The sequence below is a fragment of the Onychomys torridus genome, chromosome 23, assembly GCF_903995425.1.
Source record: "Onychomys torridus chromosome 23, mOncTor1.1, whole genome shotgun sequence".
Classification (NCBI taxonomy): domain Eukaryota; kingdom Metazoa; phylum Chordata; class Mammalia; order Rodentia; family Cricetidae; genus Onychomys; species Onychomys torridus.
This window is the reverse complement of record NC_050465.1, coordinates 45,324,319-45,344,572: the sequence shown is the minus strand read 5'-3', so window position 1 is coordinate 45,344,572 and position 20,254 is coordinate 45,324,319. Positions and strand designations below refer to the sequence as shown.

At 40.5% G+C, this 20,254-nt stretch overlaps 1 protein-coding gene and 1 pseudogene across 33 annotated transcripts in view; both read right to left on the bottom strand.

Annotated features, from left to right (window-relative positions):
• Abi2 (abl interactor 2) overlaps positions 1 to 20,254 on the bottom strand; it is an 83,049-nt gene that overhangs the window by 21,389 nt on the left and 41,406 nt on the right. For 4 of the 33 annotated variants that reach the window (XM_036173418.1, XM_036173420.1, XM_036173437.1 and 1 more), the window contains 4 exons: positions 17,622 to 17,768; positions 16,819 to 16,940; positions 10,169 to 10,327; positions 3,463 to 3,549 (listed from right to left, as the gene is read on the bottom strand). In XM_036173418.1, coding sequence (XP_036029311.1) covers positions 3,463 to 3,549; positions 10,169 to 10,327; positions 16,819 to 16,940; positions 17,622 to 17,768 — 515 coding nt within the window. Of the gene's footprint in view, positions 1 to 3,462; positions 3,550 to 10,168; positions 10,328 to 14,967; positions 15,151 to 16,818; positions 16,944 to 17,621; positions 17,769 to 20,254 lie in introns of all 33 variants that reach the window. The other 29 variants (XM_036173408.1, XM_036173410.1, XM_036173435.1 and 26 more) reach the window with 15 other exon arrangements.
• Positions 11,201 to 11,319, bottom strand: LOC118573502 (annotated as a pseudogene).

The following is a 20,254-nucleotide window of genomic DNA, read 5'->3' as shown; positions in this document are numbered from 1 at the left end:
TCAATAATAAATACTCCAAGTGATTCCAGACTCTTCCACAGATTAAATTTAATGCAAAAAATATTACTTCCATAGACTATATTTAAAATAATGCCAAGAAAGCCTTATGATGATTCTAAAACAAAGATACACAACTTTCCAAGGTTCATGTTTTGAAGGAAACATCCTTCCTTTGAATGTGTAAGCTCTGCCATGACTGTTAAGCCAGTGCCAGCATATGTCATAGGCAGAGAGAAAGGAGGGGCTGGAAGGAAGGGGTTGAGCAAAGGCAGTCAGTTAAAACAGGAGCCAAATTAGAAGAGGCTTTTAAAATACTAACAGTGCTGTTCTAATAATGCTTTACAATTGTCCACTCACAAGTCTTGAACACCACTGTGATTAAGTACTTAAATAATATTAAGTTAAAACACTACTTCGACTCATGAAATATTTTGATGTTTCTACAAACCTAATAACTTTCACTAATTACTGATAATAATCCTACTCAACTTTGAATCCATAATCCTACTCAACTTTGAAGTCCAATGGTTGAAGGAGAATCAAAACATCCTGATAGGTTGTTAGTCTTCAAAGTCAGTTTCAAATCTGAATGCTCATCTTGTCAGTTGATTTAAAAATAAATAACTTTCCACTTACTGTCCAACTGTCTTCTTTAATCAATGAACTTCCCACTGATCTGTGATGGAGGAAATGTCACTCTAACTGTAGTGACACTTTGACTAAACTGGAAGTCCTTCAAATTTGGAACTCCAAAAAGCCTTTTCTAGTCAGTGTGCTATTTCAGGACATTTTAAATGCAGTCTCTTCTAACCTACAGTTAACCCCAAAGCCTGGCTGTACTCGGCACACACTAGACCAGCTGATCATTGCTATGAGAACCAGCATGAGTCACACAGCCAAAGAGCAGTAGGCAGCAAAGGAATAATTTAAACTATAAGAAATGTTCTTGAACATACATGAAAATACCTCTTAAATTTAAGAAAACATCTTTAAAATTACACTGTTTTAAAGTTCACAGACATACACAGAGCATCTTCTAACAGAAATAATAAACTAATATTTTTATACGTCATCAAATAGAAAAGCAAAGGAACCTGAGAGATTCAACCCTCGGGCACTGTATTGCCTAGTTTTATGTCAACTTGACACAGACTGTCATTTTGGAAGAGGGAACATCAATTGAGAAAATGCTCCCAACCAGACTGGCCTGAGGCAAGCCTGTGATATATTTTCTTGATTTATGACTTGTGTGGGAAGGCCCAGCCTATTGTGGGTGGGGCAATCCCTGGGCTAGTGGTCAGGTGCACTATAAGAAACCAGGCTGAGCAAGCTATGAGGAGCCTCTACATCAGCTCCTGCATCCTGGCCTGCTTAGTTCCAGCGTGACATCCTTCAGTGACGGGCTGTTACCTAGAAGTAGAAGCAGAAGAAACCCTTTCCTCCCTGAGGTGCTTTTGCTCATGGTGTTTATCACAGCAACAGAAACTCTAATGTAGATGGGCACTAAGACTGGACTACAACCAGTTAAAATACAAACACAAAATACAAAAAAGGAGGGCCCCAAAGTGCCTGCTATCGGCCAGACACTTCCAAAGTGCCAAGGATATGGGCAGCCAACCAAGTGAGCAAAGCCATGCTCTGACACACCTTACATTCTACTGTTAAATGCCTCCTTCCAGCAAATCTAAGCAAGAGATTAATATCACTTCTAGTCCCTGAGTGGCACCACCTCTTACAGGACAGGTGCACAGTGGGCTACTACAGCCTGATGACATTCTATCTTAATATACAATCTGACCTTTGAACAAAGCAGATTACAGCACCTCTCCCACAATCACCAACAGTCAGAAATGCCCATAACTTCTGACTCTCCAAACACCTAGTAATAGCCTGACACTGACAAGAAGCCTTACCAATTAATCAATTAACATATATTCTGCCAAATGTATTATATACAGAGAAAAAATATGAGCTCACAATTAACCCCTTAAACACCCCTCCCACCCAGCAGAAGTTAATCCTAGGGCCTTTGCTCATCAACAAGTGCTCCACCGCCCCACTCTACCCCACCCTCAGGAGAACACTTTTTACCTTACTAGACTGCATTTACTGGGAATGCAGGGATAATAAGCCTAACTCTACATTTTAGACAGCTCTGTAACATGAGTTCACACTAGTACCAGGAGGTTACAAAGTGCTAAGAAATAAAGCAACACAGGTTAATTACATGCAGCTATGATTTCAATAATACTGCATCTTTATATTTGCTTACATTTTTCTTACAAATGAGGTCACATGTGGCCTGTGAATGTTTTTATGCTTGAGATTGATAAAATTTCAACTTTTTAAAATAGATTTTTGGATATTTCGTGGCTTTTGTTATTATTGAATTTTGTGTTGTGGGTGTGCAACAGATTTGTCTGCCCTTTACTATCAAATAATTCAATCCATGGTATTCAAGGACCAACTCTAAGTCCCCTAAGTTTAGATTCCATGACATCATGCAACTTGATGGCAGATGTGGCCCCTTAGTGACCTATCACAGAGACTGTTGGTTTTTTTTCCTTTCGGTAACAGCCACTCATCACTAAATGTTGAAACAGGCTTCCCAATTTAGAAATACAAGTCTCCTGAGTTCCTTAATGCTTCCCCAGAAGACCTGACATACCAAGAAAATTAGTTATATGACTATGCATGATTCAACAGCAGACCACAAACCAAAGAAAACTCACTGCCAATATATGGCTGCTTCTTGGAAGACAAACTGGCAGACAGATCGTCTGTCCCGACTGCAGTGTGGTCCTTATCATACTTGGAATGGGAGAGAGTAATATACTCAGGCCAACTATAACACATCTATGACTCTAGGAATAGCAAACTAGCCTATCACTTTGTTGAGGCAATTGAGAAAAAAAGCAGGATATTTTATTTGGCAATTATATTATTTGAAAAACTAAACTCATGCCGTTTTTCTTCTCTTACATTTATACTATTTTATGTGTATTCGCCTTATCTTTAAAACTATGTATCACTAGTGGGATTTTAGTTATGGTTCTAAGGAATCAAACCTGGGATCTCATGTAAGCTAAACATGTGCTCCCAGAAACTGTCATTTTTAAAGCTATTGGAAAGCAGAGAAATTTACCATCATTATCTTTGAATTTTATTTTTAATTATGTGTGTAAGTGTGGATATGTGCATGTCAGTGCCAGTGTCTGCAGAGGCCAGAAGTGTGGGATCCTCCTGAAGCTGGAGTCCAGGTCCTCTCCAAGAGCAGAGCAGACTCTCAGCCACTGAGCTCTCTCCAGCCCGCCTCTATTACTTTATCATCACCATCAGCCGTTCTGACAATGACTTATTCAAATCTGTAAAGCATTAGTGAGTGACTACTCAGTCAGTCATATGTACATTACATTGTATGCCTGTAATCTGAACTACAGCAGAAAGAAGACATAAACTTACTATTTTCTTGGACTCTGGCCACAAATCCCATTAACGGTAACTGAGGAGTTACCTGTAGGATGGAAGGAGGAGGAGGAGCAAGAGATACTGCAAAAACAAAAAAGGTGTGGAGGACAAGGGGTGAGGGCGGGTGTAGCAAAAGGAAGGGTAATACAATCAACATACAAAGGAGGAAAAGCACCGCTCACAAGTATCTGTCCACCTTATGGATCCACTTTTGAGGGGAATGTTATAAACAAAACACTAGAGTCTTAGTAAGCCTGAAACCTACAGCAAGAACCATTTAGCATGTGCAGATCTACTGGATGTAATGGGAACCAATCCTCTTCATATATACTGCAAATGCCTTCTCTGCTGATTACCATGAATAATATGGTTGATTTACTGAATTTTATCTTGAAAGTTACAAAGTTAAACATTTGTCAGTATAGGAGAAAAAATATGACATTGCAGCTACCTAAATAGGCTTTTTATGACTTCAGTGACAAATAAAGATAAAGAAGTAGGAACTGAGTTCTCACTGAGGGGCAAGGACTCTGCTAGACCAGGCATCGGAGCCTCTCATTGGAGATGCTCATACTCCAAGTTTTCCTAATTCCAATTCATTATATGTCCTCCTTAAGCCTATAGAGAACACCACTGCTCTTCTCCCAGTGCCTTCCTCCATCTCAAATATCTGCCATAGTTCAGGATACTGTAAGCCTTCAATAGATATTTATGCATAAACAAACAAATAAGGCAGATGCTCAAATAATTTCTAGAAGATTTAACTCTACAGTTACAGTTCTCTTCAGAAAGCACATATACTATGGTGGCCATATTCTTGGAATTCTCTATTTGCTCCAAAATATAAGACTAATAAAACTAAAAAGATGCACTGGGCAGCGGTAGCGCACGCCTTTAGTCCCAGCACTCGGGAGGCAGAGCCAGGTGGATCTCTGTGAGTTCAAGGCCAGCCTGGTCTACAGAGTGAGTTCCAGGACAGCCAAGGCTACACAGAGAAACCCTGTCTTAGGGGAAAAAAAAACAAAAACAACACACTAAAAAGATGTGTTTCTTCTCTCAAACAGACAGACACACACACACACACACACACACACACACTCTCTCTCTCTCTCATCTATAATAATGAATATGTAAATCTATAATCTTTGTCTAATTTTCCAGGAGACAGTGCTGGCCACAAGGAGGAAGGTCACAGAGAGCTGGTCTCTGAACAACTACTTGAAGACGTACGCTAAGCAGACGGAAGATGAGAAAGTCAAGCTCAAGGAACCAAGTTAGGACAAAGGTAGAGGCATAAACAGCATGAGCAGAGGTCACAGAACCAAAAAATGCTTCCTCTATATGGCTAGTAGGAGCTATGTTTAAAAATTAAACCAGGCAATAGTGGCACACATCTGTAATCCCAGAACTCTGGAGGCAGGGGAAAGTGGATCTCTGAGTTCAAGGCCAGCTTGGTCTACAGAGAGAGTTCCAGGGCTAAAGGGAGAAACCCTGTCTCAAAAAAGCAAATAAACAAATAGGACTGGAAAATTGGCTCTGCCATTAAGAACACCTGTTGCTTCTTGCAGAGGACCTGAATTTGGTTCCCAACACCCATATGGTGGCTCACAACCATCTGTAACTCTTAGTTCCATGAATCCAAAAACCTCTATGACTTCCACGGGTACCTGGCATGCATGTGGTGCATATACATTCATGTAGACAAAACACTCAAACATAAAACAAAGATAAAATGTTTAATGAAAATCACAAAGGTGAGTAATGCAAGTATGAGAAAGAGAAGGATGTACATGAAGTGCTTGGTGTAAAGAGACTGATTTTTTTAAGTCACTCAGCCTCAAATTCTTAAGTTACACTTTCTGTGTTTAAACACCATGACCATTAGATCCTCTGGATCTAATCCATAAATATGATACGAGAAACAGATAATGCAATCCTATTTCCCAGAGTGGAAGCAAAGATTTTATTTCAAAAGCTTAATTCAAGTCCTGGCACACAATAAATCACAGCAGATTCTAGAAACAAAAGAAAAACTTGGTTGTGTGTATCTGGTAACTAATGATTAAACTAGCATACAAAGTTGGGCAAAAATGCACATGTAAATATATATGCATTCTTTAATACCAAGGTGCTTCATATTCTTAAAGAAGATACTAATGAGCAATTGTATATGTTTCTGTAACTCTCTTTACTGTTGGCAAATGAATTTAATTTCTTTGATTCTAGATTTTAAAAAAAGAGAATCAAGAGTGTTGCAGAGTCAGGCGATGGTGGTGCACACCTTTAATCCCAGCACTTGGGAGGCAGAGGCAGGAGGACCTCTGTGAGTTCGAGGCCAGCCTGGTCTACAAACGAGTTCCAGGAAAGGCGAAAAGCTACACAGAGAAACCTAGTCTCAGAAAGGAAAAAAAAAAAGTATTTCAGTTATGTTCTAATCTACATGTGTCTTTAAGTAACTTGTTTCTGAAATGATTTTATTAGAACACAACTACTATCTTCCTTGAACTTGGCACTATCATTCCATATTTTAATTCCTGCTAGATCTCCCTGTATTAGAATCAAAGCAAACCATACATAAGCAGAAATGATGTCAGATTTATACCCCACATAACCCCACTGCCTTGTCAAACTTCATTTTTTTTGGGGGGGGGGGGGTCGAGACAGGGTTTCTCTGTGTAGTTTTTGCTCCTTTTCCTGGAACTCACTCTGTAGCCCAGGCTGGCCTCCAACTCAGAGATCCGCCTGCCTCTGCCTCCCGAGTGCTGGGACTAAAGGCATGCACCACCACTGCCTGGCCAAACTTCATTCTTTAGTATAAGTATACATCGAAGGTTCTGACAACAAAATATGGGTACATAAACATAAGCATCATTTTGCTCACTAAGCAGTACATCTTACATAAGAGCTGCCAAATAAAAGTCATGCTTGGGGTTGAGGTGCAGGAAAATGACAGAACACTTGCCTAGCTTGCTCAAGGATCATGGTTCAAACGTCAGTGACCTCTCACACCAAAAGAGAGTAATACAGTTTTGTTTTTGTTTGAAAAACACTGATTAATGATAGCTAATATTAATAATGATTAGTTATAATTAACTAATTATAGCACAGAGCTGTAACTGTCTTCTTTAAAGCTACCAAATTCCAAGAGTAGAAAGGCAGAATTTAGAGACAGAAAACACTAAACGATATAACTGAGCTGCCGCTCATGGTCCCAACGATTCCAGTTCACTTTATTCCCTTGAGTATGTAAAATACATAGATCAAAATCACTCCCTAAATATTTAATTCTACTTTAAAATAAATTTGGCATACATGAATCTGATTTATAAAGAAAACATTATTGAAATAAGAACTCTTTAGTACATTAAAAATACAAGTCAAGGGTAGAGCCCTAGCTATCCTGGAACTCACTCTGCAGCCCAGGCTGGCCTCGAACTCACAGAGATCCGCCTGGCTCTGCCTCCCAAGTGCTGGGACCAAAGGCGTGTGCCACCATGCCCGGCTACAGTTGTCAAATTTATCTACAGAGTTCTGATAGAACTACTGAGTATATACACGCAACATGAAATATTCCTCCATAGTCTTACTAAGTACTCTGTACAGCTGGTATCAAAGCTATAACAGTGAAACCTTTCCCAACTACATTATGGATCTATCTAATCCATTCTAGATTAACATCATTGTTTCAAATCTTTATATAAAGTAAGAAAGGTACAAGAGACTATAAGAAGTAATTTCCAGATACCCAGGAGAGCTAGCCCATCTTCTACAGAACTATTAAGCAGACTGGAGCTAATAAACTAAAATTTAAGGACAGGGGATAAAAGCATTTAATGGCCAGCCATGGGACGGATGGACACACGGGGACACACACACACACACACACACACTCGGGAGGCCAAGGCAGGAGGGGGACATAAAGCCACAAGTTCAGAACCAGTCTAAATGAGACATTTTGCTTCAAGTGGCGGAGAAAATTAAAGTACAAATCACACTTGAAATGCAAGTTTGTAAAACAAGACTAGAAGCAGAGTATGTGACATATTCTGGCAAATTTTAAGATGAAAATGAATTTTAAGAAGAACCCAGCCTCAAATACTAGGCATGAAAAGTGAACTGTATTTCAATCAAGGCAATCAGGTGGCTGCTCAGTGCACTTTGATAGACAACAAATGCAGCATTCAAAAGATGAGAGGAACCAAGAAGAGTGAAGAGATCAGGGTAGAGATAAGGTCAGTCGATATTCGACAATATCTCTGAACATTTTCACAAGACAGAACTGCATAAAAACTAACAAGGACTCCACACCAAGAGTGTGCTCTATACTGTAAGAGGTTTCCAGAGTGTGTCCTATACTGTAACAGGTTCCCACAGTGTGTCCTATACTGTAACAGAGGTTTCCATAGTGTGTCCTATACTGTAACAGAGGTTTCCATAGTGTGTCCTATACTGTAACAGAGGTTTCCATAGTGTGTCCTATACTGTAGCAGGTTTCCACAGTGTGTCCTATACTGTAACAGGTTTCCATAGTGTGTCCTATACTGTAACAGAGGTTTCCATAGTGTGTCCTATACTGTAACAGAGGTTTGCACAGTGTGTCCTATACTGTAACAGGTTTCCATAGTGTGTCCTATACTGTAACAGAGGTTTCCATAGTGTGTCCTATACTGTAACAGGTTTGCACAGTGTGTCCTATACTGTAACAGAGGTTTGCACAGTGTGTCCTATACTGTAACAGAGGTTTGCACAGTGTGTCCTATACTGTAACAGAGGTTTGCACAGTGTGTCCTATACTGTAACAGAGGTTTGCACAGTGTGTCCTATACTGTAACAGAGGTTTGCATAGTGTGTCCTATACTGTAACAGAGGTTTCCATAGTGTGTCCTATACTGTAACAGAGGTTTCCATAGTGTGTCCTATACTGTAACAGAGGTTTGCACAGTGTGTCCTATACTGTAACAGAGGTTTCCATAGTGTGTCCTATACTGTAACAGAGGTTTGCATAGTGTGTCCTATACTGTAACAGAGGTTTGCATAGTGTGTCCTATACTGTAACAGGTTTCCATAGTGTGTCCTATACTGTAACAGAGGTTTGCACAGTGTGTCCTATACTGTAACAGAGGTTTCCCTTCCTCCTTTTTCTCCTTACCAGAAACAGAGAAGCCCTGGCAGGTGAAGAACAAATACACCTTTTCATCTGAAGGTAGGTAGGACAGGACAATAGAAAAAGCATGAAATACAGAATCAATAATATTAAGTTCAAATCTATCTTGACCATCACCTGGGCCTTGGTTTTATACAAAATACATACGTAAATATCACTATTCTTAGGGCTGGAGAGATTGCTCAGAAGTTAAGTACACTGACTGCTCTTCCTGAGGACCCAGATTCAGTTCCCAGCACCCACACAGCAGCTCACAACCATGTGTAGCTCCAGTGTCAGGGGATATAACTCCTTCTCCTGGCTTCTGTGGACATTAGGCACATACATGGTACACAAACATATGTACTTGCAAGCAAAACACTTGTAAACACATAAAACTCAAGAATTTAATTTAATTATCACCAATCTTATTTTCTACATCTGAATCAAATGAGATAATAAGAGAAAAGTCAAACTTTTTGCAAGATTCTAAAGGGTATAATTAAGGTATCACTAATAGATAGCAGCTTTTAGTAGATAAATTTCTGCTCCACAAATTCAAGACTTATGAGAGATGGAATGCTCTGTCTTCCAAAATCAGAGGAACTCACACAGGCTAAATTACCTTGGCAAAAATTAAAAAACAAAACATTAAGTTGACACATGTAGTCAAGGTGCCTAAAATTTTCTTGAATCTAGGAAATTAACAAAATGCTGGTTATGTGTAGCATTAAATGTACAAGGTTAGCTTTTCTGTATATATGATTCTTCATTTCAATTGTTATATTGGAATCAATTTCTCCAAGCCCCTCATACCCATCAGGGTATTTGATGTGATAACTGAGTTAAAGACAATTTGACTACCTAATACAAACACCTTCATGTGTATCCAACTTTACTTGTAATTCATAAAGCAATGATGTCTTTTACTAAACAAAAAGAAAATACTACTCTTCTATATACGCCACTTGAGACAGGATCTCACTCTGCAGCCTAGGCTGCCTGCTCTCCCTGCCTCTACCACATGAGTTCTGAAATACAAGTAAGCACAAGCATGTCTAGCTCAGGATTAGTTTTTAAAAGCAAATTACCATACAGGACAGGACTCCTTAGCTTTACACCAAGTCATGTGCTGACTTTTTAAAGTGGAATCAGTATTATTAAAAACATTATTCTTAGTATTCATTCATTCATTCATTCTTCTACCCATTCAACAATCATTGTTCTAATAATTTATTTATTTGTATTTTATGTACATTGGTGTTTTCCTGTATGTGTGTCTGTGTGAAGGTGTCAGATCCCCTGGAATTGGAGTTACAGACAATTGTGAGGTGCCATGTGGGAGCTGGAAATTGAACCCAGGTCCTCTGGAAGAGCAGTCAGTGCTCTTACCTACTGAGCCATCTCTCCAGCCCCTCAACAAAAATTTTAACTACCTATTACATATGGGATAACCACCTACTATGTATGGGTTAATTTTGTGTAACTAAGTGTTTTGTTTTGTTTTGTTTTAAGGCACAATGCAAAAGAAAAAGAAATGGCAAAGCAGAGTCTAACCTGGATTCTGGTTATAAAAAGGCCCTCCATTCATCTGACTCTGAAGGCTTGTCTGTGAAGTTATGGAAGGAGGCCGTCTATAGGGCAACGAACCCCCTATTGTTGGTGGCGTATGGCGAGAGGCGGGTCTATTCATGCTGTAGAACTGAACAGGATGACCTGGGAAAGGAACAGAACACAAATTCCTCATGAAAAGAAACTTATCTCAGATAATGAAATACTTTAGGTACATTACTCACTTTCTAATAAGATTATTAAAAACGACAGTATTTAGACAACTCGATACAAGATGACAGCTGTTGCTCTGCTGATACTATCAAAGCACAGAGTAGGAAAGAAAAAAAGTTACACTCTTAATCAAAATTAATTAACATTTTGACTTTCTTAATCATTTGACTATATTTTAAAAGCACCGCAATTGTGTTGGCTGGTGGTGGTGGCACACTCCTTTAATTCCAGCACTCAGGAGGCAGAGGCAGGGCAATCTCTGAGTTCTAGGCCAGCTTGGTCTACAGAGTGAGTTCAAGGACAGCCAGGGCTATACAGAGAAACCCTGTCTTGAAAAACCAAAAACCAATATCCAAAAAAAAATAAAAGCACCACAATGAATTAAAATCTGCAATTCGTACCAGCAGCAAAATTATGGTTGTGAAGTAGCAACGAAAATAATTTTATGGTTGGGGTCCCCACAGCATGAGGAACTATATTAAAGGACCGTAGCGTTAGAAAGGTTGAGAACTACTGGGCTAGAACATCAGTGTTGAAGGGAACAGCTCTAACGCTGATTAGGTCATGAGGGTTCCGCTTTCATGAATGAACAATGCCATTATCAAAAGAGTGGGTTTTCTTTTTTATCCTATAGTCTCTCACCAGACAAGGCCCCTTGAGACTGAATATTCTGCCTCCAGAACTATGAGCCAAACAGACTAATATAGTTTATAAGTAATCTAGTCTGCAGTATTCTGTTACAGCACACAAAACTATAAAGTCTCCCCCTCCTCTCCAAAAAATAAATTATTTAATTTTTTTTTAAGCCTACAGCACCCAGTATTCCCAGGCAGTCTCCCATCCAAGTACGAACCAGGCCCGACCCTGCTTAGCTTCCGAGATCAGACAAGATTGGGCATGTTCAGGGTGGTATGGCCATAGACATAAATTATAATTTAAAGCAGTCACTAAATACTGAAGACTAAGCAAAGAATTACATTCTGGGGAAAAAAAAGGAAAAACGTTTGATACAATCTTCTTCTAAAATAATGGTGGAGATAAGTTATCAAGGAAAGTTTAAAAGGAAACAAAATAGTTCAACAAACCACTTGATGCCGTAACTCCAAGTCAAACCCGTCTTTAAACAACACAAAATACTCACCTTCCTGAAGCTAGAGCATGCTTAAAATTAGTTTACAAAATCTGTATCAGCACCTCAGAAGCCTACCCACAGTCATCGCTCATTTGAGCCTATTTCACCTCTTTAGAATTAGTCACACCAACTGGAAATATTCTTTCCTAATCCACCCAGTTTCCTAAGTATTCACATCCCAAACTTCACTTGCCCTTACCCTCCCCTGTCTCCACCAGCAGGGGCTCTCTGGACCAGCATTCGAATACACTCCAGTGAGCAGCAACGCGGCATGGGAAGGAGAGGGGTGACAGGAACGGGGAGGGGGAGATGGTACATAGGGAAGGAAAGAGGAGGACCAGGCAGAAGAACTACTAAAGGTACTAGCCTAGGATCTTCAAAAAAGAAAATCAACACCATTATGAATTTTATGAAGCTGGACCCAGTCTAAAATCGCCTCTGCCTTAAGTCTACAGAGAGATCCAGAGACACTACATCAAATAGGCTCAGCAGTTCAGAGCACTTGTTGCTCTTGCAGAGGACGTGGGTTCGGTTCCCAGCACCCGCATGTCAGCTCACAACCACACTCCATTAACTACAGGTGCAGGGGATCCAATGCCTTCTGCTGATGTCCTTGGGCACCAGGCAGGCACGTGATGCACAATCATACATTCAAGTCAAACATTCACACACATAAAAATAAATATAAAAAAAAATAATTTTTTTAGAGAGTTTCTCTGTGTAGCTTTGCACCTTTCCTGGAACTCTCTCTGTAGACGAGGCTGCCCTTGAATTCAAAGAGATCCATCTGTCTCTGCCTCCTGAGTACTGAGATTAAAGGCATGTGCCACCACCACTGGCTTAAAAGGACAATTTTAAAGATATCTATTTATATAAACTAAAGATAGAACGGTTAGCACCCCACCCCCAAAATGGCACATGAAAGGATGCCCAGCCTCAGCACTCATTAAATACGCAAATTAAAACTGCATGAAAAACCACTGAAGTTTAAACAAAAAATGTAGTTACTTAGGAAAGCACTTGGTAATTTCTTTAAAAGTTAAATATTTCAAGCATGTGGTGCATGTCTTTAATCCACCACTGAGAGGCAGAGGGAAGGCAGATTTCTAAGTTCCAGGTCAGCCAGGGCTACACAGTGAGACCCTATCTCAAAATAAAATAAACCCATTATTCATTCCCTTTATAATACAACCTAACAATCCTTTCCCTAGGAATTCACCCAGACGACATGACCTGAACTCACACATGAACCTGTACAGGAATGTTTACAGCAGCAGTACTCAGAACCCTCCAAACTGAAAACTGACTCAACATCCTTTAACTTGGAATGGCCCGTGTTGTAGCACATCCACAGAAGAGCACCTCCAACAGTCAGAGAGAACACAAAAAGGAACAGAATACCTCAGCCAAGCTCCTAGCCACACCACCAGACCCAGCTGGCTTACACACTGTCCACCACTTCCATTTGTCTGTCTGCGTCCATTCTCGGGCACAGGTCAACAGTAAGCAAACAACAGGGTGATGTGAAAGGGGGCATGGAGGTTATTGGAGGGGGTGACATACTGTTCTAGATCCTAACTGTGGTGGTATCTACAGGGTACATGTTAAAGCATTCACTATATTTACACCTCAAAAGGCAAACTTCACACATTTTATACCTTCAAATAAAAAGTTAAGGAGTTTTCCTTTTTGTTTTAAAAATAACTTTCTACTCACATAATAAATGTCTACTTGTTTAACACCATGAATCACCCTTTTATTTGGGAAGTGCAGGTGGGGGTGGGTCCTCAGTCCTCTATTACGCAGTGCTGTCTGGCCTGAAACTCACTGTAGAGTGGCCTGGAATTCAAGAGATCACCTGCCTCTGCCTCCTGGGTGGCTGAATTAAAGGCATGCACCACCACACCTGGCCAAGTACCTATTTTTAAATTATCATTTAATTACTAAAATTCTTAGTGAGGGGTCATTTACTATTTCTGCATCTCTAGCATTAGCAGGATTCTTAACTAGCTAGACTAGTGTAACAGCTGCATAACGCAATCAAATGACTGCCTGTATGTTCACTCATGCATTACAGAAAAGTCTTCTTCACAAGGACTACTATAGACGGTATCACCATCCGAAACCCAGTTTGGACAAAGATGTCTTTTAAAACATGTTTTATTAGTAGCCAGATGGTGGCACATGCCTTTAATCCCAGCACTCGGGAGGCAGAGGCAGGTGGATCTCTTGAATTCAAGGCCAGCCTGGGCTACAGAGTGAGTTCCAGGACAGCCAGAGCCGCACAGAGAAACCCTGTCTCAAAAAGAAAAAGAAAAGAACCTATTTACTAACCAGCATCGTCGTAACTGTTCAGTGTCTTCTGAGATAACTGAGTTTTACCACTTATCCTAGCAAAACATATTTGAGGTTGAGCTCTTTAAAATGACGATTACATTTATTTATACAGAGGGTGCACTCAGACCACAGTGTGTGTGTGTGTGTGTGTGTGTGTGTGTGTGTGTGTGTGTGTGTGTGTGTATGTATTAGAGAATATACAGGACCTGGTTTTCTCTTTCCACCATTCTGGGTCCCAGGGATCCAAACTCTAGTTGTCAGGCTGGGCAACTCATGATGACTCATCTCCCTAGCACTAGGTTGAAATCTTACATAAAACACCCGTCAACTTAAATAGTCCTGAAGTCCTTTGGAAGTATAGTTAATGAGTTTCTGGTACTACTAAAATATAAGCAAAAATTCCATTATAGTAAACAGAGGTTTGTAATTTGCTATATAAAATATTACATAAAAATATATTTTTCAATTGTCATATGCTTGGTTTTGCTAATTACTTAACCTGCAATATTATTAGTGTGTGTACTCATACAAATGTTAATGTAGAAACATGTGCATGTGAATAACTGAACATGCAGAAGCCAGAGGTCAACCTTTGTGTCGTTCCTCAGGAGCCATCAACCTTATGTTTTCAGTGTCTCCCTGGCACTGACCCACTAGGATAGGCTCACTAGAAAGCAAGCCCCAGGGACCCACTTGCCTTCAGCTCCCACACTGGGAAGCCTGGCTTTGACGTGGTCATGGGGACAGAACACAGGTCCTCATGACCGCACAGCAAGCACTTTACCCGCTGAGCTAACCCCAGCTCCCTGTAACAGCTCTAAAGGTAAGCTTTCAAAACGCCATAGTATGTTCACAAGCCTTTAACAGATTCAATTAAAGCAATATTTATGTTTGTGCTACTTTACTGGGCAAATGTTATCATAGACTTTAGCTCAATTTTCTCAATAAATTCTTTGTTCACATACCACCTTCTGATTAAAATACTAATCATTATTTTTTTTAAAAAAATACAAAGTAAAACCAAACCAACAAATATCATGAAGCTGAAGTTTCTGGCAAGAGCGGCCAGATGACTGGATCTGTCTGCCATGCCAATACTCACCTGTGGGGGGATTGGAAGAAATAACAGGGGGAGTTGGAGAAGTGAAGCCATCAGCAAGGGTCTGTGCACCCCCAGCAGCAGCATCTGGGGCAGTGGAGGAGGGGACAGTAGCAGGAACCAGAGGGGTAGGAACAGATGCAGAAGTAGCAGGAAGGGGAGGAGTGCCAGCAGAGCCAGCAGGGGCTGATGGGAAAGAGGAGTAAGAGGCAGCATTAATAAGACAGTCACATTAGCATTAGAAAAGGCATTGGCATATTAAGAGTATGCAGCGCTTAACACTAGCCAAAGGAAGAGAGTATTGCAAAGGAATGGTTATGGTTATTATGTGAGCAACAAGTAACTCAAGATGCTCAGGTAGTATAGAAAAATGTTAGTTAGAAACAAACATCCCTTTTTACCTGAAAGCCACTAACCTAGGAGAAAACTGCTTCCTACATACTGTTATTTTTATCATGATATGTCCTATGTATATAAAACTATAATACCTTAAAAAAGCAACAATATACTATTAGAATTACAATACGAATCAGAAAACAGGCACATATTCCAGACAGTATCTTATTAGTTAGTTAGTTAAAGTTAGAAAGAAAGAAAGAAAGAAAGAAAGAAGAAAGAAACTTAAAACAAACATGCACAAAATTTTTCATGATTTTTGTAAAAAGGTATTGTCTATTTGCATTATTATAATTCAATATGTTGTTTTGGTTTTGGAGACAAATTCTTACTACATACCCATTTGATTCCTAGATTCTCCTGCCTCAGCCTACGCATGCTAGACTAGAAGCATGCACCACAACCTACTATGTGATAGTCTATCATGCTGGGTTTGGAGTTGGTTTTATTTTAGTTTGGTTTGGTTTTTGGTTTTCTGAGACAGGGTTTCCCTGTGTAGCCTGGCTGTCCTAGAACTTGCTCTGTAGACCAGGCTAGCCTCAAATTCGAATATCTATTTATCCCTGCATCCTGAGTACTGGGCTAAAGGCATTCGCCAACATACTCAACTTATTCTGCTAGTTTTTTTTTTTTTTAATAAAGATTTTTATTTACATATGTGTAAGCCTAAAAGACTTTATGTGTGCCATCTGCATGTAGATGTCCAGAGGCCAGAAGCGAGTGTTGGAGCACCTGGAGCCACCCAGCGTGGGTGCTGAAACCACACCTGGGTCTTTCCACAAGAGCAGTAAGGGCTCTTAGTCAATGACTCTCTCTCCAGCCCCTATCTTGATGTTTTTGTGTTCATGCTTCTAAAACTAAATTCAAACTCTGGGTTTTCAAATCAAACAAATACATTTTTCTGTTTCAGGGAGGAGGGAGAATAGTTTTTCAGGAACCACTGAATTATAATGCTCCTTTAAGTTTACACCCCTCATCCTTTGTTACCGAAGTGACTCTCAAAGCACGTCCTCACCATTTCCCAGGAAGTGCACTGCTCCAACACACACTGAAACTAAAACAGTAGCTCCCACCATAAGAACACGAACCCTCAAGCACCAACTGAACTAGCAGCAAAACCATAAAGCAAAGGGCAGACAAGTCGAGAGACTGGGGGTAATGAAGACCACTGGACAGGAACACAAGAGTCTGCAAACTGCCAACACCTACCGTGTGCTAAGGAGAGCCTCTTTAAAATCTTCATTAGGAAGAAAACCCATTGTAGGAGACTCTGGGTTCAACAGTCAGCAACACACACAAACACACTTTTTCTCACATGCACACGCTCGCTCACACAGTCATGCAAGCGCACGTGCGCGCACACACATACACACAACCAAGAAAACTCACTATAATTCAATAACCAACGGAATTCAAATTGGCAGAAGAAAGCAGAGTTCATGAGCACGACCGCTTTACCTGGGAAGACGCTGGGAGGGGACGGCGTGGGGACGGCGATGGGGACCCCCACACTCCCACTGCCGCTGTTCTCCCGACTGCTGCTGCGACTGCTGGGATGGCTTCCTCCGCTGCTCCCGCTGCTGCTGGAGGAGGAAGAGCCGCCAAAGAGTGAGTGCGCAGAGCAAGGGCAGGGCCCCGGGTGGTTCTCCAAGACAGCCACAAGACAGTCAAAAACCCCACTTCAAACCTGACTTCTCAGTAAGTAAGGAGGAAAATCTGAATTCACACGCTTGTTTTAATACCTAGTTATGAGGTCTATCTTGTAATTTTTTTCAAAGAAATCCTCTATAAATGTAAGGACAAATTGTGCATGCTTAACACACTGAAATACTAAATATTACCTTCTATATCCGGGTTTACTACCTATCTGAAGAAACTTATAGTAAGTTTTACTAGGCTATTTTATTTCAGTTTGTAATGGCATGGTGATATACTAACATTTTAGTGTGAATAGTTTTTCATCTGTAAATTTCCACAAAAAAAATAACTTGCAATTTTCATTTCTGGTTAGTAACGTTTTTTTGAATTAACTTAGGTTTTATTTTGTTGGTAAGTTTATACTTTGAGATGTCTTTTGAACCTTCCTGGCTGCTCAAAGTTGCATCAGAGCATGAGGAGAGAGAGGAAGAATCAGATGAGGTTTGGGAGAGCAGAGTGAGAAAAAGAACTTAGTGCTTGGAAAATGAGAGAGATAACTCGAGTTATCTGAACAGATCATGGTACTCTGACCACCATGTTTTGCACTGAGGTAGAGGAAATACCTGTAAGTTCGATTTCTTTGATTCACAGAAGCTGTCCTCACAGGGCTCTGCTGCGAGGGAGCCATATTACGGGTTGGGCTAGGTACGTAATCATTTGGTACCACTGGGGGACGCACTGGCTCCAGGGTGCGGTAGGGGGAGTGTCGCCTACAAAAAGAAGAGCGTGTAGTGTGTGGTTAATACGTTCCGGCACGGTGAGTCCCGAGTGCCAGTGCAGCACAGTCTGTAGCAGAGACAGGAAATGTGGTCTAACCCCACTGTCAATTTGTCTGCCTGCAGTACAACTCTTCCACCATTAGAGAGAGCTCTGGGGAGTATGTAGTGTCAATTTCCGTCTCCAACCTCATTTCCCTATGCTCATGTAATTTTGGTCATTTAGTCACAGAAAACACAAGTTTTCCATTGTTTCGGCCAATGTTTCTGGACTCCACTCTTCTTAGAAGGATTTGAATTATTTTAGTCCATGTCAGAGTCTCCCAAATGCACCAAATGAATGCAGCGGTTATCTTCTCCTCCTCTCTCTCCCTACCCAAAGGCATTTAAAATACAGACGGCAGACCTAGACGTTTGAAGTCACAACCTCCACATGATGTCCACTATCAGCCATAACTCACTCCCCTTTTGATACACTAAACACATGGTAATCAAAGATCTATTGCTACTTAAAAATGTACTGCTGTGTTTCATTTTCCATTTTCACCCCCTTTCTCCTTCAATTTCACCCTGATTGCTCTGCTTTTTCCTCCTCAGAGGTCGACATTGACAGGGAATTTTAGACTACTTAAGTCCTTCTAAGAACCTCGGTTACTTTCAACTGTACAGCCCAAAGCAGACAATGTTACTAACAGATTGTTTCCCTTTTCCCGAATTTCCTTCCAAGAAAGAACAGGAGACCCAGAGAGGAAATCCAGCAGAACAGTGCGGCCTGGAGCACTGCTCAGCACTCACTCAGTTGTTTTCAAGGACCAAATCCTTCAGGACAATGATATCTTGTAGGTGAGAGGAGGGCTTTAAAAGAATTTGTCACCCCAAGGTATGAAAACTCAAAAGCTTTCTTCTAGAGGCTGCTGCTCAACTGGCTCTTCTATTTCTCAGTAACTCACTCCCAACCAGGTTCCCAGAGTCTCTTTAAGAATCACTTTCCCTGGAGAGACAGCTCAAGAGGTTATGGGCATGGCTACTCTTCCAGAGGTCCTGAGTTCAATTCCCAGCAACCACATGGTGGCTCACAACCATCTGGAATGAGATCTGGTGCCCTCTTCTGGCCTGCAAGGACACATGCAGACAGAACACTGTATACATAATAAATAAATAAATCATTAAAAAAAAAAAAACCCACACTTTAAAACTACACACACACATACACACACACACAGACACACACCAAAGAAAAAGAAAAAGGAAAAGACAAAGAAAAAGAAAGAAAGAATCGCTTTCCTGGCCACTCAAATTATGGCTCACTGACTTTGAATGGGATTTCTTTTTCTTTCCTTCTTTTTTTTTTTTTTTTTGGTGGGGCGGGTGGTTTCTAGTCAGGGTTTCTCTGTGTAGCCCTGGCTGTCCTGGAACTCACTTCTCAAACTCAGAGATCCACCTGCCTCTGCCTCTGGAGTGCTGTGATTAAAGGCATGTGCCACCAGCACCCAAATGAGATCATTTTTAAAAGGCACTGTTGACTCCACTTCCCTTGGGCATTATTCAATAAACAAAATGATTAACTCAAATAAATAAGGGACACTACATGTGCTACTGTGTCAAAAGGAAAGGAAGGGATGCCACAACTCTGAAATGAAAATATTTTTTAAAAATTCAAGAATCTTTGAAATTAGAATGCATATATAATTTTTTATATATCAGAAAATTAATCTTTAAGTCTATCTGTGATGTTTTCCACACACTAAAACATGCCATTCTATCTTCACTAACTGAAAGTTCTACAGGAAAACAATGATACAAACAAGGTTAAAAGGTAAAATAAACAGGAGGAAGAGGAGTAAGAGGTGACCAGGCAAAGACTAAAGAAAACAGCCATGACCATCAGGTGGGCAAATGGAACTTAGCCACTCTGGTCTCCAAGGGGCAGCTGGACTCATGCTAACACCCAAGAAAACGCATTACCAGTGTATGAGTACATGAATCCAAAATCTGAGTGCAGGAGAAATTTTCATTTTGCTAGAGACTTGCTAACATTAACGTAACTGCTTACAAATTCCATTAGGTAGTACACCTGAGGAAATAGAGTCGTTCTATGGAAAACAGTAAACAGTTCCTCTGGAACCACCATTACACATGCTACAATGTCATGTTCATTCTACCCTGCAGTTTCAATCTTACTTGACCAGCTAGATTCGTTCCTCTGTATTCTAAGGACAAAAAGATCATTTTAGATAAAGCCCAAACTGGATTACAGGCACAAACCTGTAGTCCCAGCATTCCAAAATTTGAAGAAGAGACAACCAAGAGTTTAAGACCAATATGGGCTACAGTATGTAGTGACACCTGGCTTAAAAAGCAAAACAAAGTCATTAAATAAAACCATCTCTTCCTGGTCCCCATTGTGTCTTCTTTTCCCTTCCAACGTATCATCCTTTGTACTTCAACTGCCCTTGTCCTATCCGAAGCCAAAGGGACTG